Here is a 24258-nt window from a genome sequence, read left to right as displayed (position 1 = left end):
CTAGAAAATTGATGCCTTATCTTTCAAATGTGGACCAGCTGCACAAGGAACTATGTTCCACGCATCTCATTCAGCTGTGGTCTTGAATCCGAAATCTTGAATGACACTCACCTGGAAAAAAAACCCTGATTTTCTAAAGACCACATTCTTAACAGGAAGACAGCCTTCTCTGCTCTAAACCTGGAGATATGGCTCCAGCAAAAATAAATAAATAAAGGCTTTGACAAAGTGCTGCTTGGACAGCACTGGCACTGAAGACATTAAGTTAACAGTCACTCCTCTCTTACTCCAGGAGGACAGATAAAATCGAGGCTTTTCTCAATGTGCTTTTACAGAGTCTCCATGCTGATGCTCACACAGGGAGAAGCCAGTCCCTTCAGTACAACTGCTGTACACGATAAGGTGTTTTTGTACAGCCTTTGTTTTGGTCTTTGTTTATATGAAACACTTAAGCTACAAAATCACATGGTTTCATCTCCCCTAAAGCCTTTTTTTTTTTTTTTAAACCTATTAATAGCATGAATCTGAAACTGGAAAGCATCAATGGGCTTTTAAAAAGACTTATTTAGAGACAAGAATGCTATGATCTACTAAAAATCCTCCCTCTTGGGTGAAATGTCAGCATATTTTATCTGAAACAGGAAAATGGAAAGCTTTGATGTTTCTGGCTCTCCTTTTTAAGATGAAAATTAAGACATTTGTTAAATACTATGCCGAGGAATTCAGACAAGAGGGCTGAGAAATGGAAACATTTATAAATGTATTTCTTAAACTGCAGAGAGTCTATTTGCCAAGCTGCTGAGGTTGTGTGTATTTATGCACTCACTGCAGATACAATAGGCTTATGGGCAGTATACACCAGGGGATGTTGGTCACACATCTGCTGTGCAGGAAGCATTTTCTCCCCGGCCAGATACCTGGTGTAGGAGTGAAGCAGTGGGCAGGGATGGAAGAATCTCTCACCTGCTTTGAACAAACATTTTCCAAGGAGGCATTTTCGTCACAAACAGGAAGGGAAGGCCTTGGTACATATGATGAAACCAAGGGTGGGTAGCAAGGCAGTAGTAGAGCTGTGCTGGGTACTCAGGCACAACTCCTGGATATAAGACAGCCCACATCAAAGCAACCCAGACAGATGCAAACCAGAGCCAGATGCAGACTGCAAACAAAAGAGAGTTTGCTGCCATCTATCCTCCATAGCTATGAAATTTGGGTTATGCTTCTTAAAAAAATCTTGCAAAATCTTACCCCAGGAAGAATAGGAGGTGTTTCCCAAGTATGAGAAAATAAGGTTTGCATGAGGATGGAACCCAAAAATACGTACCTGTATGAGTTACCCCTGTTCAACAATATTGTGCATTTACTTAACAGCCTGTGATTAAAACAGCCATAAGATAGTATTTCAGCATTGCTTCTCCTTCATTGTCTGCTATGAGCTTTAAGTCTTTGCATTTTAAGCTTCTTTATGCACTACAGTTGTGCTGTATTACTAGATATTGTCCAAATGATAAAAAGCTCTGAGAGTGGCCACATACACTACTGTAAAAATACGGGTATTTGTACTGCTCATTACCATACTGGAATATGTGAATATTGTGAATATTGTGAATACAGTGAATATGCTGTACTTTCAGAAGGAACCCCTTCACTGACAGAGCAGCAGCTATGCTATGTACTGTCTGGTATAAGCATTCCTTCATTTACTGCAAGAAAACAGTTGCTTCAGGGCTAAATCCTTCAGCAGAAATTAGATCACGTCATTAAAAAGTCTTTCTGTTACTGAAGTAGAAAGGACACTGGGCTTGAGATTCTCTAGGCTGCCACTGCTCTCAGGTGATTTTGCTTGTCTGCACAGAACTGAGAATTGGGATTGTAGAAATAACTTGCAGTTTCACTTTGTTTAGTTTGTTCAAGCATAGGAAAACCAACTGACATCTGCACCATGCAAAAACTGAAAAAAACAGGTCACAGTTATGTGTACAGACCGCAGTGAGGACACAAATAAGTGAACAACTGTTGGACAAGACGGAAAGAAATTGTGCCAAATGTCTGAATGAAACAGACACAGTGATGACCATAAAAGTGGTGCACTGCTATCTTACATGCTAACATTTATTACATGCTTACATTTATTCCACTTGCATGCTTCAGGACAGTGAAGCCTGAGGGTTTTAAGTTGTTTACGTTTAGTATTAGCAAGGAAATAATGCATAGCTTCTCAAATGCACACAGTAGAATTAATACTGTATATGCAAAGAAAAACTTTACTGTTAGTGCTGCATTTTGCTTTAATGTTGCATCAAAAGTTTAAGTGCCAGAGGACATTTTATTACAACAAGTAAACCTTTTAGCATCCTTTTCATAAATCATTATGCCTATTCCATGCCACCTCTGCACTCCCTGCTTTGTGAAAGTCGATTAGATCTAACCGTCAGTCTTGCCAATATTGAAACAAATTCCATAGACTTTTTTCATAAGAATAATAATTTGCAGTCCTACATACAGTGTGACAGTGTCTTAACCTGAGGCTCAGATACATCTGCCAGACTTGTCATGACTTTTTATCACAAGAGAAAAGCCCCAGTCCATGCTGTGCTGCTACCTTTTGAGGTAGTCCCTTAAACAAGCTTTGTGTGTTTTTTGTACTTCCAAATGTTTAGGGGGCAATCAGTACTATCTGTCTTTAAAAGCAGTGCTTGCTGAAGTGGAGCACTCCTATGTCTCCTGAGTTCAAGGAAGATGATGATCCTGAGAAGAAACATAGGTCAAAAGTTTACCCAAGACAGCCTCCTCCAGTAAAATGTGCCTGTTCTTGTGAAACACTTCTGGATATGGACTATTCTGGGTAATTATGGTCTTCTGTGCCCTAGAAAACAGCCACTAATGATCCCTGGTGTAATTCCACTGAAATCAAGTCACTTTTACTGAAACCTTTGCCAAATTGAAGTTTTGCCAAAAGTCTTAGCATTTTGAGGCTTGAAGACTATGAGACATTAACATTTTAGAGATTAAGTTATTTATTAATATGAAATTATTTTCTCCCTCTGTCCATTCAGTATTTGTGCCATGGAAAAACATGAATACAAAAGGTTGGTTCTTCAGATCTACATATAAGCAGCCCATGCCTACTAAAAGAGTGCAATGAACATTTTTTGTGCGTCACATCTGTGAGTCAGATGTTACCCCCAAACTTTCCCATTGGGATGCTACCGTAACTGGCTGCATTTCAGATTTGTTCTCTGCATTGCAAAAAGTTACTTTGGTACAAAAAGGCTGCGGTGGATGCAGCAATGAGTCTGACTTTGCTGTTTTGCACCTACCTGGAGGCCCCCTGTCACCCAATGGATCAGCTACAAAAGGGAAAGCCTTCCAGAGCAGCAAAGCCTGTTCTGTTTGTGCATGCTCCCAAGCATCTGCCTTGGTTGATAAAAATGAGTTTGTAAGGGACACAAGTGAAAGAATGGCTGCTGTCAAAAATGCTCTGGGATTCCTCCTTTGTCGTGTCTACCCTTTTTCCTCTCCAAACACAGCATTTCTTGCTGTTGTATTCTTGTGCCGCTTCTCAAGCATCCACCTGGCTCTAACCCAGCTAGTACAGGCCACCCAGCATGTCTGGGTCTGGCCTGCTGATGCACAGCACTGTTGCCAGTGTTAGCAAAGAGGTCACTGGGACATGAGGTACTGAGATTCTAGAAAGACTTGTTCCTTTGCCAGCAGGCCTTCCCTTGCCTTTCAAAAAAATGGAAAAAAAATATTATTCACATGGCTGTAGTGTGAGTAGGCATATTAATGTTAGATGCCCTTAACCATTTGTGCATAAATATGCAAATACAGAGAGGAGCTATAGACTCAAGCTGTATGACAGGTAAGTCCATCTGGAAATAAGCAGCCTCCCAGAATGTATTCCCAAGTGATGCTGTAGTATTTAATTTTCCATTAGGCAAATGAAACAATCTGCCTCTGCTCAGAGTGATGCAGAGTTTTCCTATGTGGGTTTTCAGTATGAGAGAATCTTGCAGAACAAAGGAAAGGTGTGGTCCTCAGCAAACACAAGAGCTTCTACTCTGCTCTGCTGCAAGATGGATGTGGCCTTGTATGGTATGACTGTCCCTGGAACGGACAAGCAGCCATTTCCAGTTTGCTGGTATGATCTGGTTTTATATAATAGCAAAACCTTTTGTTGCCTTTTCAGTTATCTAAGACACTTATTTTCGCCCAAGGAGCATGTCTGCATGATAGATGGATATGATTCAAGCATTGCCCAGACTAGGGAATTAAGCCAAGCTAAAAAACTTGCAGCTTTATCATAGTTTTTACTTGAATCACATTGTCATAGCTTTCATATGTATGATGCAACAAAAAACCCCCAAAAAGTGTCCTAACTGGTGAAGCTTAGCCAGCTCAAGAGCAAACAGCATGTTTATAAAGAAGATTAAACATTATCCTGTAGAGTTGCCAGTTTGTTGCTGTTATTCTTTGTTCAGGAAATGAACAAAACATTTCTTAGAAATATCTTAAGGAAGTGATGTCTTAAAATTTTTAAGGAGGTTACATTTAGTCCAAGAGTTGCAAAGGTTGTTCAACAGTCAGTTAATGTGTATTCATCACACAGAATATTAAAACATATTAACTTAACTTTTCCCATCATTTTTAGACCTGTCCACTGTAATTGACAACCTTTTGTGACCAGGCATTGGAGACTGATGGAATAACCTCTTCCTAAGTTTCTTCTCAGCCACATAGGTATGGGTAATTTGCCTGAGTTTCTCCTTTTCATAAAAATCCTTACTGCAGTGGGCCACCGAGGCCAGGAACTCCAAGGCAGTTGGCTCACCAAAGGGACTGGTGCTCTGTCTGTCCCCAAAAAAGCATGTCTCCTCTTTCCCTACAGCTCCTGGAGTAACAGAATTTTGCTACAGCACCAGTGAGCCAGCAGGCTGTGGGTATAAGGGGGGGGGGATACATGTGAGGAGATGAGAAAATAAATAATAAAATACTCAAGTAAATAAGGAAATAAACAATGGACACTGTTGTAAACCCCACCTGGAATCATGACAACCAAAAGACTTTACAGAGATTATCTTTCCTCTTTGTTTTCTTGTGTAGCACGTCCATTTGAATGCCCTTCAGCTCTTCTGAGTATTTACATAGCCACCGCTTTTTCTCAAAGCAAAGATTCAGCACAGCAACAGAGCAGACAGGAACATGTAACACAGTGCTGCATGTCTGCAGAAACAGGTGAAGGAAGACTGCAATAGCTGGCATGATTTGTGCTCACTTTGGGAAGGGCTGCATCTCAGCTGGGTGCCCGGATGACAAGGTACATCTTCAGTGTGAGCCACATGCAACTGGAGCTGCAGATGCAAGGAGAAGGCATGTCTGTGGCAAATGACTTGAGGGATGGGTATGATGATAGCTATAGATGGCTTCTTCATGAAGGTCTCATGCTTTGTCTGTTTGAAAATCTCACAGGAACAGAAACTGTAGCTGTACAGACAGAGGCCCAGTTAGGAATGATTTTTGGGGAAAAAAGCAACAGTTGGTTTATGTCCTCTGAGAAAGCTTCCCATTCATTAGCAAAATCCCCAGTGTAAACTTTCTGAGAACATTGCTTTTAAATTGTTCAGGTCCCATTTATTTAAATTAGTAAATCAAATAAACAGTTGTTCCAGTCAAAGATGAAGAGGACAAATGAAAACCTAAGCTCTTTTAGCTTCAAGGAAACCCACCACAGCAAGAGACATTATCAAGACTCTACAAGAGCAGACACAAAGTATGTATCTCTCTCATTCAGATCATTCATCAGCTACAGAGCACTGGCCTGTACAGATTAGTTTCACTGACAGAGATCACAGGTACAGCCCAATACAAGGTGTTTCTAACATTTGTTAAAGACTTGAGATGACATTGAGATGAAACACAATGAACACTAAGATGACAGTTAAGTCAAACACAGCTTCTTTTCTACATATGTTTTCTAAACATCCAATCTATAAGAAAGTTCTGCTTGAAGTAACAGGAAGATACCCCTTCTGGAGAGTTGTGTTTTATGTTGGAGAGTTAGAGCTTATTTTTCTGTGTCTCTCTTTAGGAAGTCTATGTGAAATTTCAGACTTTTCCATTCCAGGATGATAATGATGGCTCTGTTCAATTGTTTAATACTTCACTTGTGGCAAGGTTAAGCATCATAATGAGAATAAACTATAAACAAGTGCCAGTGGCCGCAGCAGAGGTGAGGGGAGGGATGAGGAGACTAGGCTGCCCCAGCAGGCAGGTACCATCAGGGACGCAGCTTGCAAAAGGGGATGCTACAATGAGGTCCCACATGGCCCAACTTGGGAGCAAGTGTCCTGGGGATGTGTCATAAGATTCTGTCCTGTCAAGAATCCAAGCATATTGGGATGAAGATTTGCATGGGATAAACCTGCTCCTGTTGGCACATAAACTGCTTTTTAACTCCATGACAACTTATCTGATTCCCAGGGAATTTTGGAGCTAGAATAAAAAACACTGGCAAACTAGCTGAAATGTGGTTGGACTGAAGACTGAATAAGACCCCCTCTTAAAGATACACACATGAAAAGAGGGACCACAGTTTTACCTCCTGGTGCCAGAAATTTAGGTATGCTTTGATTTTCCCTGCGGGTATTTACTCCATGTTTACAAAAGAAGTAAAGTGTAGCTGTGAGAGAAGTAAAAATTAATAAAAAGATAAACCTTTTTAGAATAGTTAACAATCTGAGATTTCAAAAATTGTCAAACCTCTCCCCTCAAAACAAATAAGCTTTGCAAGTTATCATTTCTACAGAGCCACAGTTATTTTTCATTATTATCTCCCAAAAGAATATTTTCCCTCTACATTCAGTCTCTCCTTGGCTTCAGTTTATTACTCCTTCATATGTACACACATCAGTCAGAAGAGGCAAAAAGAAAAGTTTTATTTCAGAGACTCCTTTCTTTTCTAGTCTTAAAATTTGTTATGTTTATTATTTTAAAAAGATAGATTATTGTGATGTGAATTTGTTTTTGAACATGTTTCAGGGCCTTCAGGAGGGGCTGAGGTTGCAGAGAGCTACATTGACATAGGCTGGCTGAAACAAAATCTGCTGGAGTAGCCATGAGGCGCTCAAAGGACCTTGTTACTGCTTGAAACCTGACTGCTAATTTCAATGCATTTCCAGGAAGTCCTACCTGTATGGCATGTTTATTTACATGATCATCCCAGGAGAACTCTGCCCCAGTTCAAAGCACAACTCACACATAATATTTTTCCTAAATAAAAGCACAACTCGTAGAGGGATCATACCAGAATGATTACATCTGTGTTTCAATGACATGCAAGCAGATAAGGAACACAAGTTAAAGGACTAAAACTCTCATCTCTCTGTGGTAAACAATTTGTGTAGCTGGCCTGGATAAACAATTTTTTTTTTTTTTTTAAATTCTGTTTTCTTATTACTGAAAGAATTTAACTGGGGATAGTTACTTAGTTTTATGATCTGGAAGAGAGCCTCTTGATTCTCAGTTTAAATCCTGGTGGGAGAAAAACTTCTCAGGAAAAGGTGGGCATCAGCCCAAAGGTGCTAGTACACAGAATGGGACAAAGAGGGGTCTGTGTGCCCTGTGCTCTCAAAATGGAAATTTCTCTCTGAATTAGCTCTTAACCTCTCCATGTCCCAAAAGTGCTGATAAGGCTCTTTAAAGACAGTTAAAAATGAATTTATGCTCACAAGCCCTGTTCTTCATGGTGGACTTCAGTGACCCCAACACCTTTTGGAAGGACAACAGCAGGGCATAACCAGTCCAGGAGGTTCCTGGAATGCTGTGATAATAGTTTCCTTTTTCAAGTGATAGAGGAGCCAAGGAGAGGAGGTGCTATGCTGGATCTTGTGCTCACCAGCAAGGAGGGGCTGATGGGAAATGTGAAGCTCAAGGGCAGCTTGGACTGCAAGGACCATGATATAGAGTTTGAGATCCTTAGGGCATCAAGGAAGGTGCACAGAAAGCTCACTACTCTGGACTTCAGGAGAGCAGACTTTGGTGCCCTCATGGACAGAGTTGAGTACCATAGAATAACCCTGCAGGGAAGAGGTGCCCAGAAAAACTGGTTGGTATTCAAGGATCACCTTCTCCACGCTCAGGAGTGATTATCCCTATGAAGGGGAAGCCTGTCAAATATACCAGGAGGTCTGTGTGGATGAACAAGGATCTCTGGACAAGCTAAGACATGAAAAGAAAGCCTGTGGAGGGTGAAAGCAAGGACAAGTGAAAGCAATTCCTCAAGGTGAGGAATACAAAGGGATTGTTCAAGCAGCCAGGGATCAGGTCAGGAAAGCCAAAGCCCTGATGGGCTTAAATGTGGCCAGAGACATCAGGGGCAACAAAAAAAAATATATGTTGATGATAAACAGAAGACCTGGGAAAATATTCAGTCTCTCCAGAAAGAAAAAGGAGACCTGGTTACCTGAAACACGGAGAAGGCTGAAGTACTTAATGACTTTTTTGCCTCAGCCTCCACCAACAAGTGCTCCAAACAGACTGCCTGAGATGCAGAAGGCAAAAGCAGGAACTGGGAGAATGCAGAACCACTCCCTGTAGTAGAACATCGAGTTCAAGACCATCTAAGGAACTTGGAGGTGGCCAAGTCCATGGGACCTAATGAGAGAGCTGGTTGAAGAGGGGGCTAAGTTGTTATTAATTTTACTTGAGAAATTATGGAAGACTGGTAGTTGCCAGTGCCTGGAAAAGTGGGAAGATATCCTCTGCCTTTAAAAAGGAAAAAAAGGAAGACCTTTGCAATGACAAGCCAATCAGTCCCATCTACCTCAGTGCCTGGCAAGATCATGGAGCAGGATCCTTCTGGAAATTATGCTAAGCCACATAAAAAATAAGATGATTGGTGACAGCTAACATGGTCTCATTAAGGGCAAATCATACCAGACAGATTTGGTGGCCTTCTATGATGAAGCCATAAATCATTGGTGGATAAGGGAAGAGCAACAGATGTCATCTTCCCGGGCTTGTGCAAGGCATTTAACACTGTTCTACATGACATCCTTATCTCTGAACTAGGTTTTGGAGAATATTGCACTGACTGTGTAGGGAATGGAGACTATATGACACCATCAAACATTTTTTGTGTGCTTGGCTGTGTTGCCATTTGGTTTAAGGATTAATTTACTTGAAAATCATAAAGGGATTCGCTGTAAAGAAATAACAAAGTTCCTTCATTTGCAAAAGTTATCTTTTTTTCCCCCCACAATGTTGTACATACATTGAGAGAAACAGACATATCTATTTATATTTTCTGACAGCAATTCTTTTAAGAATAGATTAAATTTAGGACAGCAATATAACTGGAACTATAAAATTAAAATTTATTTATAGATAAGATCGTTTCAGCTAAAACCATACCCTAACAAAATCTCTATAAGAATGTGAAAAGGCTTTCCTCTTCTTGAGAGTAAAGATGTAATTATGCTTTAGATAGTGTTCATGAACTGCAGTCTTTAAGAAGCACATGTTAAAAGAAATAGGTCCCTAATATTTATACCACTCCAGAACTAATATAACTGTGGAAAATGGATTTATTGTAATTGTAATAGTTAAAGTAACAGCTTAGAAGTAATTTTTCATTCAATGAGGAGGTTTTGTTTATTCTGTTTATTTTATTACCATTGGCTACCAAACAGAGCTACAGTAAACAATAACAGAAATTCTATTCTACTAACTATGGAGGCAGTCAGATTTGGGAAGAAATATTGCTATTCTGGAGTTCATTCAAAATAATAAACATCTCTGTTAAAACAGGTCTGCCCAACTGCTGCCTAGATGAACAAGTTCTTAAAACAATGAGTTGTTGCTTGTAGGTTGTATTCCCCAGTTCAACTAATCAGTCAAAATAAATTTCAGTCTTTCTTCAGAAACCAACTGCACAAAGTATGCTTGGTATACAGTGACTTTTGACTACTTCTCCAATTTTAAACTATAGAAGCTGGTAACATCTCCAGTTCCCATGGACAAGGACACCCCTTTTGTAGGCGTACGGCCAAGAAGCTGCTGAGGCATGAAGTTTAAACTCTATCTATTCTTAAACAATAACAACAAAATTACAACTCTCTCTGCCAGCCTTGTGTTATATGGAAGAAAAAAAAATTATTTTCATATTAAGGACTAGAGTAGATATGAGGTTAGGAGAGCTGTTGTGAATTGACTCTTATTAAAGCAAAAGAGCATGTTCAATCTCAAAATATGGGGCTTCAAAGCATCTTTATACCTGTTACAACATCTAGGACCTTTCCAATGAAGGCATCTGATTGTAATGTAGACAAATACACCTCCTGCCTTCAACAGAGAGCCCCAATGGCCCCAAGGTACTACACAGTCAGTCTGTGCCCACCGATGTCCTTACTTTGCAGTGATTCACAGAAGAGAGGATATGGTTTCACTGTCAGCAAAAGGGAATTCAGCTTTTAGAGCCTATACATCCCTAGACTCTCTCCTACTCCAGATTTTCACATTTGAAAGGTTTTACTTGATTAACTCTGAATCTCACATAGTTCATTAAGAGCTGAGCTACACTTTTGTTCTGATGTCCTCAGCACTGGCCTCATACTCAGGAGCCTTTGTAAAATGTGTTGCCAAAGCCTTGTTTACATTCAGTAATGACTGTTACTAGATCTAGTGTTTGCAGGGTTGCTCTGCCTAAAGCAGTGGGACAGCACCTGCTGCTGCCTTATTTTCAGCCAGATATGTAAAAAGGGAAAAACTAATGAACTGGTAGTAAAGTAATTTTGTCAGGGGTCTATTTGGCATCAGCAGCTTGAAAACTGCAGGTAATCAGCATAAACATTTGCAATAAATTATTTCTATTAGGTATTTTTCCAATGTGAATAAAATCTTCTGAAATTAACAGAAACCCTGTAGCTTCCAGAACCTTTATTAGGTAACTAAACATGCTATTTTACACAGTGCATTTTAAAAAGAAAATTACTCTGACATTGCACAAAAATGAAGCAAACCCATTGAATACTGGCATGAATGTCTTTGTGTGAATTCAAGCTGTTATGCTTGTGGGATCAACCTAGATAGTGCAGACACAGGATTAACCCAGATTTCATTTTCAAAGGTTTCTTCACAGCAGATTTTAATGAACACTGATATGAAATCCTTACACTCTATATGGACATCAAGAGCCCCACAGCATTTTGAGTAAATACAAGAACCTCCCAGGAAAGTCTGGTCTTTTAACCTGGATGTATGCCTTGCACAGAATTAGATTAAATCCACATAATTCAGGAAATGAATCATGTTCTACTTAGCACTCCAAGGGAAAACAGATGCAATTATTTTGGTCTGGTGTGTCAGACTGGGGAGCCATATCAGACTGAGGGACTCTATTCATATCAGACTTGGAGCCCCTGACTTGGAGAGGCTGAGAACAAGCAGGGTGAGGTGAGGGAGAGCACTAGGGAGGTGGCAGGGGGATACACATTTTTGCAAATGAGCAAATCAAACTGGCAGGTGAAATAAAATGTTGGTCAGCACATCACTAAGCAACCAGAACACTGAATGATGTATGAAACAAAAATGCAGTTTTCTTCATTTGTCTCCAAAGAGAAACAGAAACACTACCAGCCAGTGTCTCTATCCCCATTTTTAAACATGTTTATTATTTTAATTTTCGGAGGGTTCTAGCAGCAATGGGGATGAAATCTGCAACCTCATTTAGACTACTGCTATCACCTCATTCAGATCTCCCAGCAGACAGTTGCTGGTGGTATAGGCAGCTTATAGAGCAGCAGTCACCATGACCACTCCTGTAAAAGCAGCACAGTTTTCCTCTGGTGACAAGTGATAACACTGAATGGAGAGGTAGTGAAGATTTTATCATATCCTGAGCTCATCCTTGCACACAGCATTACAGACCATAAGTCTGGCTGTGATTTTAGCTGAAAAAGCTGCCATTTTAAATGTCTCTGCCATTAAATTTCTGTGCCCTGATCTCCCATTAGCTTCCTGCATGATTACTGCTCTTGCTCCAGCCTGTGGGTTAAAAAATAAAAGGACACAGCTATTTTTCATGTGTGCCTCTGAAAAAATCCATGCAGCAAAACTGAACCTCCTCTAGTGGCAATCAACATAGCATAGCCAGTCTACATCAGCTGAGGGGCTGATCCCACTGCACCACCTTAAGGGGTTTTACTTTTCCTATAGATGATGATAAAACATAGCAACAGCTATATCAAAGTAAAACAGATGAAGCAGAAAATTGACAGAACAATCTATCCAAAAGGTTCTACTTAAATGATTTCACAAAGAATCATAATGCAGTTAGCTTGGAAACAGTTAACATGCTAAAAGGAGTCATCAGTGTGGTAGCGAAACGGAAAAAAAAAAGCATCATGAAGATACTGGAACAGTACCTTACTGCTCTGCTGCAGCACCCTATAGTTATCAGAAGAAATTCTCCCCTGCCTGTACTCAATGGAAGCCTGAACAAAATGGCAATTCCTGTTGCCCCACAGAAATGCAATCACATCTTTGACTGGAAACACCAATGTTTGACATCCACAGACTGGATGGTAAACTTGATTGGGGCATCTGTGCAGGCTTATATCAATTACTTGGACTTAAATGCATTGTGTTTAACAGAAAAAGAGGAATAATTTGCAGAACATGACTGCAGGGTCTTGGAGAGGCAGGAGAAAGATCCTGCCTGTAGCATAACTTGCAGTGTGGTCTACAAGTGCATGTGTGCACAGAGATACTCTGCACATCATCTCCTGATGCAGGTGCACTGTTCAAACACACACACACACACTTATTCCACAAGCAACCTAAAAATATCTTAATTTTAAAAACACAGGTCAGCTCACTTGTTGTGAGGATAAACTGCCCAGTTCTAATCATCTTTCTCAGATATTTCTGAGATTCACTGAAATTCCTCAGGCTCCCCTACTGAACTAATATAGCAAGATCTGACCCACAAATTCTCACTGGTTACAAAAAGATCACATGTATGTTTTTGTTCTTGTCTTTGCTATGCACAAATATGCTCCTGACAGGAGGGATAAGCAATAGAAACAGCAAGGATGGCTTTCAAATGATGCTATCTGCAGCTGTCATGGAGACCAGCAGGGACTGGGATTGCTCAGCACCCTGTTAAATATCAAGGCGCCTCTCCATGTAGACACACACATATCCATCAACACTTTCCCTGCGTGTACATACATGCCCATTTTATTATGCCATGCACACCTAATAACTTCATCCTACAATGAAATCTTTACACACATACACAGATGCATGCTAACTAACACCCCTTCTGCAATGCACACACACAAAACCTAATGACAGGCACCAGAGAAATCCAACACAGCTCTGCAGGCAGAAAGTGCTGGCTGAAGCCATGCAGTGCACACCCAAGACACAGCAATTGGTGTCTCATCATTATGTATAACACATAACAGCATTTAATAATAACAACAGTGCTCTTCTGCCTGCACTCACACCCTCCTGCTTCATGCTCCTAAACCGTTTAAACATGGTCCTGTGCATGAAATACAAGGAATGAAAAGCATGCAGGACATGATCACTGCAAGAGATAGGCTCCGGCAGTGAAAGCTGCTTCATGTCAGAGTGGGCTTTTCCCAGCTTTCAGATGTGTGATCTGCATGTCTAATAATGAACAGATTTAGTCAATCCATCATTTCTGGCATCAGTCCCTTACCTTGAAATGCTGCAGCTGAAGTATCTGGTCCTCAAGCTGTTGTCTCTTGCCTTCTATTTCTGTCTGCCTTTTCCTTTTCTCCTTGGAAAAATAATTTTGAGAGAGAGAGAGAGAGAGAGAGGGAGAGATGGGGGAAGAGAGAGAGAGAGAGAGATCTCGTCAGAGAAACGGAGGCTTTAAGGGTAGCAGATTCGTAACAGCATGTAGGCAGTCAAACACATCTGTACAGATGTCACCAGTCCCATTTCACCTGCTCCTCTGCCTGCTGGTATGCAAACAGCAGTGTCCTGGGAAGATGCCAGCCCCAGACTGGCTGGTTACTTGCCAGTAGGAGAAATTCTCCTCGGTTGCTCCCAGCAGCCGGAGCAGCAACAGTGCACAGTCCCAGAGGAGGGGAGAAAACAGGCGTAACAGCTGAGAGAGAAGTTAAAGGGACAAAGATATGATTTTGCATTTGAGATGCTGGGGCCAAAACCATGGATAGTGTGGTGCAATCGTGTGACAGCACGTGTGTCACAAAAGCAGGGGTGGCATCATGGAGGAAGAGAGCAGTCTGCAGACCTCTTTTTTCCCCAGCAGGGTTGGTGGTAAGGCTTTCCCTGTGTTCAGTGGGGGGAAGATGTTTCAGCGAGATTGCATGGGATTTACATACAAAGTAAATGGGATTGGTAACCTCCAGCTATCTGTGTTTAACATTCAAGTCACCAGCATATGCCAGCAGCTGGCCCTTACCAGGTCCCTGAAGCTGGAGTGACCAAGTGGTGCCAAGGACAGCACAATCCTTTCCACAGCTGAGTTGTTACAACCCTGTTCATTGCCACTCGCCTGTGCCCAGGCTGCTCCCTTCAGCAGGCAGCAGACTCTCTCAGGTGTTTCAAGAGGAGAGTGGCCTGCTTTTCCCCCCGCAACACCTTTCTCTTAAGCAGGTAAACTGTTTGCCTTTGTCAGCTTTCTGCAGCTTCCTGGGAGCATTTCTTCTCATCCATCCATCCATCCATCCATCCATCCATCCATCCATCCATCAATCCATCCCCATCCTGGACCAGGTTCCCTCTCATTTTAGATTTTGTAGCCAAGGCAGAAATACTGAGTAATAAATGAAGGCAGTCAGCCTCTGTTTTTATTGAAACAATGTTTTTTTATTTCTTACCTGCAAAACATTTTTTTTTTTTTGCTATTTAAATATTTCAGTAGCTGTAAGCTTGGGTTTGAAGACAATTGGGGATTCCTTACATCCACAAAATAGTTTTTCTTACCTATTACTAGGTGCCCTACTGATGCTCTGGGAATTCTCTGCTTTCCAGGGATTTCAAACTTTCATGCCTCATCCTTAAGAGTATATGATAAGAATCTGCCTATGCAGAATTAATCATCCTTATGTTGGACATCAAAGAAGGCATTATGGGAGGGAAACATTACATTTACAATTTACAAGGAAGATCAGGAAACTTTAAAAAAAATCATTAGTTTATGTCAAGCTCACTAAAAACAAAACAAAACATGGAGGTAGAAAACTGCCTGGACCACTTCTGCTGAAGAGCTAGATGTCAGAATGGTGATGGAAAGGCTGGAGTAGTGAACCTAGAAGAAGTAAAGTAGCTAAATGTTGCATACATCAAGCAATTTTGTAATGTTTTGTACACTCTTACATGCTGATTATTCATGTATATCTACATTTACACACATAGTCCCCATTGTCTGCAACATGTAAGACTACTGCTGAACAAATATATCCTCATAGAATAGAATCCTAGAATCACGGAATGGTCTGGGTTGGAAGGGACCTAAAAGATCATCTTGTTCCAACCAACCTGCCAAGGGCAGGGTCATCTTTCACCAGAACACGTTGCTCAGGGCCCTGTCCAGCCTGACCTCGAACATTCCCAGGGCATCCAAAACTTTCAGGCAACCTGTTCTAGTACCTCACCACCCCCACAGTAAAGAATTTCTTCCTAACATCTAATCTAAAGCTACTTTCTTTCAGTTTGAAGACATTCTCCCTTGTCCTGTCTCTACATGCTCTTGTCAAAAGTCCCTCCCTGGGTTTCTTGTAGGGTCCCTTCAGGTACTCTACAATCAGGTCACCCCTTCTCTTTTTCAAGCTGAGCAATCCCAATTCTCTCAGCCTTTTCCTAGGAGAGGTACTCCATTCCTCTAATCATCCTGTTGGCCCTCCTCTTGTTCCAATAGGTCTGCTGAAGTTGTTATAGAGTAGGAAAATCAAAATTTCCAGTAACTAAAATGTCACAAACAGTGCCCATCTTGACATCCCACTGATCTCCGCACACAGAGGACAGTTTTCATTTACGCACATACAGGCATACGGAATTTGTGTGCATCTTTAAAAATCCTTCTGGTATAGAACTGTGATCTGTGCATCATCACTCCTATCCTCCAATGTGCATTAGCCCTTTCCATTCTTGAAGTGAATAGGGTATTAGATGATTATGGGGTTAAAACCCCGATATTATTCAGGGACATCTTTTGCCTTTTTTTGATTCAGTGATACTGACAGTATAGATGGAGTCTGAAAACCAGAATTGGTTTTGTGTTTTGTCCTCAAATAGCTGGTGAGATATGGACCAGAATAAAGTAGTTCTAAAAGCTGTTCCAGTTAATGGCCTAATATTCCTAGAATAAGGATAATTCTGCCCATTTGTGTCAAGCTGGCCAGGTGAACAAATACTGGATTTCATATATGTAGGCATTAACACCCCACATTTGACACTCCATAGGCCAGCATAAGGGACATCCATCTTCACTGCTAAGTGATCTAGATTGATAAGTGCATCTACATATATATACGCATATGTTTATATATAAGTTTGTATGCACACACACATATATATATATATTAAAAAATATATATATATAAACATGTATATATGTATGTATTGTACCATCCACAAAAACCTTGTCACTAAAACATGCAATAGAAACCACCACAACAGATCCTTTGGCTGGTTGTGTCATGCTGTATAATGGATGCGACAAGAAAGCCTTATAAAAGATAGATGAAAACTCCTTTTCTTTTTTTGAAAGGGAAAGCACTTAGAGTATTTTCCCTGTAGGCAGCAAAACAGCAGGCACTAAAATACTTGAACTACTTACTAACTAGTGGATTTCTGTGGAGTTAAATTGGAATATTGCTCACATTTACATTCAGACAGCCTGAATGTCTTTACCCTCTGATTTTGTACAAACTATGGCTGAGGATAATGATAACAAAAGTACTCTTTTTCTTTTTTTTCCTAAAGACTGTGTGAATCAGCTATCAGGACATTCTGCCTCCAGGTCACTATATCACATCCCATTTAGGTTTATCCCAGTCACAATGACTTGGCATGTTTGTATAGGAAACAGAATGAACTCAATTCACTGAGTCAGAACCAGGTAAGGGAGTAACTAGAAGAGCCTGGAAGTTATGGAAATACTTTGTTTTTCATATATTGAACAGGAGGTATATATTGAACCTGCTAAAGGTTAGGCAGAATTACTTGCAATAAGGTGATCCTCAAGGTGGAGAAGTAACATGTTGTCAGGTAAGAATACACTGGCTTTAATTGCAACTTTGCATCTCTTTTCCCTTCTAGTGAGGGTCAGAGAAGTTATTTGCATATGCAAAAGGCAAGGGTGGTTTGAGAGAGGTAAAGAGACACGGGTCCCAGCAACCAACCTAAATGCTCTCCCAGTAAAGGAACAAATATTTCTGGTATGCAGCCCCCTTTATGGATGATTTTTGTCACCTGCATGCAGAATAACAGTTCTTGTAAAATTCATTTAGTCCGTTTCATCTAAGAGTTAGGCTGATCTTGCACTATGTCAAAGGCTGGGGCTCTTCTGTGCTGACCTGCTAAAGCAAATGGAATAGCTCTGCTTCCACATGTGTATTGCCCGCAATACAGTGTTCGAGCAGGAAACCTGAAATAATCAACCGGTACGTTTGGGATATCAGAGGAGGAGTTTGTAACCCTGTAACACTAACTGTGGCTCAGGGCTTCTGAATTATGAACATTTCCTGACTGCCAAAAACCCACTGCCAATATCACAGCTGAGACTATCCAAGTCAATACTGTCCAGGAGGATAAGGGATCATCTTTGATGAATACAGCAATTCCCACAAATCTTTAAAGGGCTGCAGCAAAAATTTCAGCTGCCCTGTGTGTTTGTAATTATAGCTCTCTGGTCACTGAAGGCAATAACCACGATGCACACAGACAATGCCTGCTTAATTAAAATCATCATGCATCTCAAACAACAAATAAAAGGATGGCACTGCTCCCAGAACAACAGCCCTTACCAAAAACTGATGAACACGGGAAGGAATTTCCTTCTCAAAAATTCCCTCATTAGCAATTTTGAAAGGGGATATAATGAAAAAATATCTCATTGAGAGGATGAAGTAAAATTATTTGAGGACAAAACATGGTTCCTCTGGTATCCCATAGGGAAATCCCCACTTTGATGGAGCAGTAATACCCATTTTCATGCAACTCAGATGTTATATGCAAATCATCCTTTCGCTGAATGCTACTGGGTCAGTAGAAGCAGCTTCAGGTCTAATGCAACCCATGAGCATTTTTGACCGGGCCACCACCATAATGAGTCCTTGAAGTATGAAAAGTTTTAGTGAACTTCCCTTCTTTCCTCCCATTTTTGAAGTGAACATGGGCTGATACCTACAGATGCTGCTTCCCTTCAGTTGCTGACAGAAAAAAAAAAGTCTCACTTTCTTAAGCATTTACAATTTGATCATGAGTGTCAGGCTTCTTAATGGTTGCTGAGAGGTGACCAGGGTCATTGGGGGTCTGAGGATCTTTTCTTTGAGATGCAACAATGAAGCAAACAGTTACCATACAAATGTCATATAAACTTCTATTAATTCCACGTCAGCATATCTTCCAGAACTTTGAAGTTTTTACACTCACCCTGAAAATGGGTAAGAGCTCAGGGTCACCTAAGTATAGAAGCAACCTTCTCTGCAACACCAATTATTTCTGGAAAGTGCTCAAAAAACTGTATAGAGCCTGTTAGTATAAATCATGAAATGATTTATCCATTATTCTGCATAATCCTTAATAGAAGTTATAAATGACAGGCAACTGCACTTCATTACCTAGTGCCTACTACAGCTAACCTCCAAGATTATATGTATAGCTTTCTAGCACTGACCTTCTTCTACTGCAGCCTGAGCTAGATGAAAAATTCTGTCTTCAACTAGCAAATTGCCTTTCTTCCTAAAAATAAGGTGAATTTTCTAGATTATGTCACACAGAAGAAATTCTGAAACTTCTATTTTCTCTAGACAACCAGCAAAATTCTCAAATAAGCTACATTTTAATCAAGTATTTTTTCTCTGTATTTTTCTTAAAAATATATTTTGGAAAAGGAATGTTAAGCAGACTTTACATTCTCATTCACAAAAGTATACAATAGGGAGTTTCTTTAGACTGAGTAGACTACTTGTAGAAAATCAGTTCATCAACTTTCCCTACTCTCATGTTGATACTAACTGGCTTTGGTTTAAATCCATGCCATTCAATGTCTTTCACTGTCTGCTGCTGAAAAGAAGAAAGCCAGGATTTGGTCTGTGGGCATAATTTAATTACATTTCCACAGCTTCAAATAAAAGTCTCTTGTTTACCCTCATGCCCCATACGCTCCTTAAATACCTCTTTATACTGCCAATGAGGCTGTTGTAAAACCTCACTGTAAAGGTGGAAACACCTTTGATCAGAGCTGAATGTGCAGAGAAACACCTATACAAGGTTTATCTAGAAATGAAAAATAAATCACAAAGATTTTAAGGCATCCAAGCTGAAGCTATGATTGCTTATGCTAGTTTCCCCATAAGCAAATGTCTGGTGAGGATCTCCATGCATTATTTTTCACTTGGTAAGAACTTAGATTAGAATTACCAAGACTAGGATTTCAGCAGAATTTATTTTCCCTCTTTATACATTTTAATTGTGGATATGACAGGCATGTTCACCTCAAGAAATATAAAATTTCCCCAAGACATAGCATATGAAGTGGGAAGAGGAAATTGGATTTTCTGCAGTGGAAAGGGAATGAACTGGTCTGGCTGGTTAGCATAGAGCAATGGCCAGGATCCACAGGGCTATCAGTGCTAATTCTGGTACTTGAATCATATACAGCTTTTTCTTGTTATTTTCAAAGTACTGGTAGAAAAGACCCAAATGAAAGAATTAATACTTAGAGCTGGGCTTTGTGTTTTAGTCCTTACATTCTGGCTGGATTAGCAAATTGATTCAGAGTCTCAGTGCCTCACATCAAAATATTCTTACTGAGGCTTCATCCCTTTGCCTTGTGTGTGGCAGCTTGCCTGCTGGCCCCGAGGCTTTCAGCACTGACCTATGTGGCATCCCACCCAATCTCCTCATGTCACAGGGCTATGCTTGGCAGCTGTACTGTGCAGGGATCCTGCGCTGCTGAAAAGCATTTCTCATTTGTGAGATCAAATTATTAGCTCAAACCCCCTTCTTTAAGCTTTTGTTCAATCCAGGTCATTAGCTAAGGGTACTTACATTTTCTGATGCTCAGAGATCTGCTAACATATGTAGCATTTGTTGGTGCCATAATTACTTTGAGTCCTGACTTCAACACTCAGGAAGAATGTAATTCTACATTCATGCCTGGTTTTACAGAGAAAGGAAAGAGGGACAGAACCTTCCTTACAAGCACAGTGTGATGCAATTCAAAGTCTGAGACTTATTACCTTTTATCTGCCAGTACCCTTCCAAAATGGTGATGCTAATGAGACAACACACCAGTTCACAAACCACCATTCTGGCTAAGTTTTCCTTTCTTCCTGAAGCAGCTGTGGAGTGGTGGGTTCCTCTTGCTTTTTGACCAGCTCTGGAGACCTTATACTTTTGCACCTTATGAAGACCCACACAGGTCTGAGAGGGCACAAGTGTCCCTCTTCACTTAGAGGGCTGTCACAGAGACTGGTGGAGCTGATGGACATGCCATTTCTGCCTCCTCTCCAGTCTGTCAGGGGAGTCATATTACTCCAACAGACAACACAGAGACACCATTGACCATAAATGAAGAACTTGATCATGACTGGGAGAGTAGATACATGCATGTACTTGGTAGAAAAGCATGCTGTGATCCAGGTATGCTAAAAATCCTACCCAGCCTAGACCTTGGCATCTTGCCTTTGTAACACATAAAACAACTGGCTTCATCTCCATCCAGCTTACTTTTGGAAAGCTTATTTAATCTGACAGGTGTAAGATCACATGCCTCAACACTGAACCTTAGCAGTATGCGGGAGGAATTACTGCTATGTCATTCCTTTAGGTCAGGCATCTCAATGCTCTCTATGTGAATAGGAACAGCTGGGACATTACACTACTTATTGCCTAACAAATTCATCTGCTGGCCTTCTCTCTTCATCATCAAACGCAAAGACCACCCTGATCCTGGCAATACAAAGAGACCCCCAATGCAGCTTTTCATCACCATCTGGTCACATCAAGTAAGGAGGAACTGGTAAGCACACAAAACCGCTGACAAGTGCCTGACTGCTCTCTAGGAGCAGATTAGCTGGAGATCATCAAGGTAGGATGCTCATGACTGCAGGCCACTGGCAGGATGCAGAGGAGTACACAGCGTCAGTCTGCTGTACTGATGGGGAGACCCTAGGCAGAGCAACAGAAAAACACAGCCTAGATCTCACCACCTTGATGCTTGGCTCCAGAACCCAAATCCACGTAGAGATGGAAAATTTTTGCTGTGCCATCAAAGGTTTGTCCCCTTCAGAAAACTGCTTGCATTTTTCTGTGATTTGCATCCCTGCTGTGAAGTGTATCTGGGAATTCACAGCTCCAAGGTCATCTCAGTGACCCAAATGCCCTGCTGTGTAGTTTGTGCAGGTTTGTATGCCCAGATGCTCATGGTTTGTGGAGGTCAGAAACAGCAAAGCCTGTATAGTTTAGAGGAATTTCACACTTATCTGACACACACACCTGACAGGTTTATAAAACTGTAAACCATTTGAACAGTTTATTAAACAGCAATGAGTGTACCAAAAAAAACCAAAACCAAACCATGCAGCTAACAGAAGAAGCTTCAGGGATGTGGGTTGATTCCTGTCTCTTCCTGCCCACCTCCTCCAGTCAGAGTAATGTGGCCTCTTCTACTGAATGACATCTACAAGATGTCACGCAGGTCCTGTTTAACTACTCCTGTGCAACTCCTCTGTCTTTATCTGGGTTCTGCAGACCTCTGCATAAAGGAGGCCTTACTATGCTGTAACATTAGATTTTGAAATCATTCCTTCTCCTTCTTCCATGGAGCATTTCTGTCAGTTTTGCTCTTCCGTTAACTTGAAAATGCATCTCTGCAGCAATTCCTTCTATGAAGCTAGAGGAGGGAGAAGATGCAACTGCAGGCACATCCCTTCCCAAAAGTTATATTCCTTCTTCCTTCTACTGTTACTCCATCCAGACATAGTAGAACACATAATTTTGCATAAATGAACATCCTTAAGGAAGGTCAGATCCTTCTTCCTTGAGGAAGGTCAGATCTTTCTCTGAGGCTGCCTCAGAAGGCTTCAGACACTTCCTTAAAGCCTTGTCTTTTTAAAATGGGTAGCTTAGTCACCTCCAGGGATTCAGACAACAAAGTCAGTGAATAGTCATCATCTTCTGCAGTCTTCAATTCATTGCTGTGCACATCCCCGTAGGTGTCCCTGTTGAAGGATCTTATTTAATTCAGGTCTGTGTGAAATGTATGTTTCTCTTTACTCAGTAACTGGATTGATGTGAAAAATACAGCAAGTTGTTATGGTTTGTAAACTCTGATTTCCTGCGGGAGCTTGTAGAAAAAACAAAGGTCTCAATTTCCAAGCTGGCTGCACTGTTGAAACCAAGATAGAAGCCATTACAGCTTGCAGCAGAGGAGCAGGTTCCAAGGAGTGTACACCACCACCTTGGCCTGCAGACTCTCTTTGACCTGGAAGGCGTCCAGAAGTGAGATCTCTGACCTTTTATATGGAAACATCTTAAGAAAAGTGCTCAAAAGGCAAAAGATGTTTAAGTACATTGGCCAAAAGTGATGCAATGCACCACATAAATTGAAGCACCTGCCTCTTATGCCACAGTGTAATGTTATGTTGTGAGAATTCAACAGAATATTTGCTCCGTGCTTGCACTAAACTATATCAACAACCATTCTCCATACTCTCTCCATAATAAATCTGGAAGTAAAAAGCTATCTTGTTCTATAAATTATGATTAATGGGTTCTGCCCTTGCTGACCAGACTGTTACATGGTTTCTGAGGTGATGCTGCCTTTGCCCTAGCAGAACTAACTCTGACAACTTATGAACAAGGACATGTAACTTCTGGATATGTTACTGGCAAAGGTGGTCAGAGATTCTGTATTGCATTGACAGAGTGATTATAGTGTCTCTTTTTTTGCCTAGAAGTAAAGGAAAAAGGAGAGAAGTAAAGGGACAACAGCTGCCCACCTGGCTTGTGAAGGAATTTTCCAGAGTAAGGTGAAAACTAAACCTCCTATTTTTATTTGTTTCAAACCAAGCTAAAATTAGTTTTTTAAGCCTTTCTTCACTTTTTAAAGAAAACAACTCGCCCTCCATTCAAGTACTAACATCTTCCACACAAATCTGCTTTCACCTTAATGGTTGTGCTGCTACCTGAAGAACTGGACCACTGCAGACCCCAAATGGGATACAATTACAGTCTTGGGTATGATACAGCACACAACTGAATCTCTTGTCTTTGCAGTGATCTGCAGTAGAGTATGTAAAGCTAACACCCAAGGTCCAATAAGAAAAGACATACTCAAGACTTTTCCAGGGATGGCAGAAGAGTCTAGAAGGAGTGCTTGGAATTTATTTCCTGGTACAGAAGAGAGGTAGAGAAATCCCTCTCCTCTATGCATTAGCACTTATGTGATATGTAATCAGTTACCCCTCACTATAAAGAAATTCAAGAGAAGTTTATCATGGCCTGAATGTTAGTGAACCAGTCATCCTGCAGAGACAGTAGCTGCGGAGTTCTATAAAAAATCCATTTCCCATAGCTCAAGTCAACACCACATTTGGCTGCAAGTCTCCACCAGGAAGGGACCAAATAGTTCAAATGAAGAAAGGATTTGGAAGTAAAGTCTGGTCAGAAAGATATTTTAGGTTTTGCTCACAGCTTGGCAAACCTGTGGAGCCAAATCCCAAGGATTCGGCTCCAGAAACCATATAAAATATTAAAATATTCACTTTTTGTAAGATCATTTAACAAGAGAAGCATCTCCATCCTTGACCACTCCTGATGATCACTTCTGTTTGTTTGGTGGTCTCTCTTAATCTCTCAGTCCATGGCAGAGACAACACAACCCACTGTATCTTGACTGAGCTTCCAACTGGTCTGCCACCAGAGACAGGAAACTTTATTTAGACTGCAAGCTCTTTGTGGCAAATACAGTCCCTGTGTTCTGTAATTGCACAAAATCTAATAGAAAGAGGTACTAATACCTGC

General features: G+C 40.8%; 1 protein-coding gene across 9 annotated transcripts in view; it reads right to left on the bottom strand.

Moving 5' to 3' along the window:
* The window catches only part of PALM2AKAP2 (PALM2 and AKAP2 fusion), a 266259-nt gene that overhangs the window by 206810 nt on the left and 35191 nt on the right, over nt 1-24258 (bottom strand). For 3 of the 9 annotated variants that reach the window (XM_068175760.1, XM_068175756.1, XM_068175761.1), the window contains exons 1-2: nt 13983-14000; nt 13733-13813 (exon numbers count right to left, since the gene is read on the bottom strand). The exons of 1 other annotated variant lie outside the window; for it this stretch is intronic. Coding sequence is in view for 5 of the 8 variants with exons in the window: in XM_068175767.1 (XP_068031868.1) it covers nt 13733-13813; nt 13983-14210 (309 nt within the window). In the remaining 3 variants the exon portion in view is untranslated. Of the gene's footprint in view, nt 1-13732; nt 13814-13982; nt 14254-24258 lie in introns of those variants that run through there. 5 more of the 9 variants (XM_068175754.1, XM_068175755.1, XM_068175767.1 and 2 more) reach the window with 4 other exon arrangements.

The sequence above is a fragment of the Anomalospiza imberbis genome, chromosome Z, assembly GCF_031753505.1.
Source record: "Anomalospiza imberbis isolate Cuckoo-Finch-1a 21T00152 chromosome Z, ASM3175350v1, whole genome shotgun sequence".
NCBI lineage: Eukaryota > Metazoa > Chordata > Aves > Passeriformes > Viduidae > Anomalospiza > Anomalospiza imberbis.
Note: the sequence above shows the minus strand (reverse complement) of the source record. Positions and strands in the feature narration are given on the sequence as shown.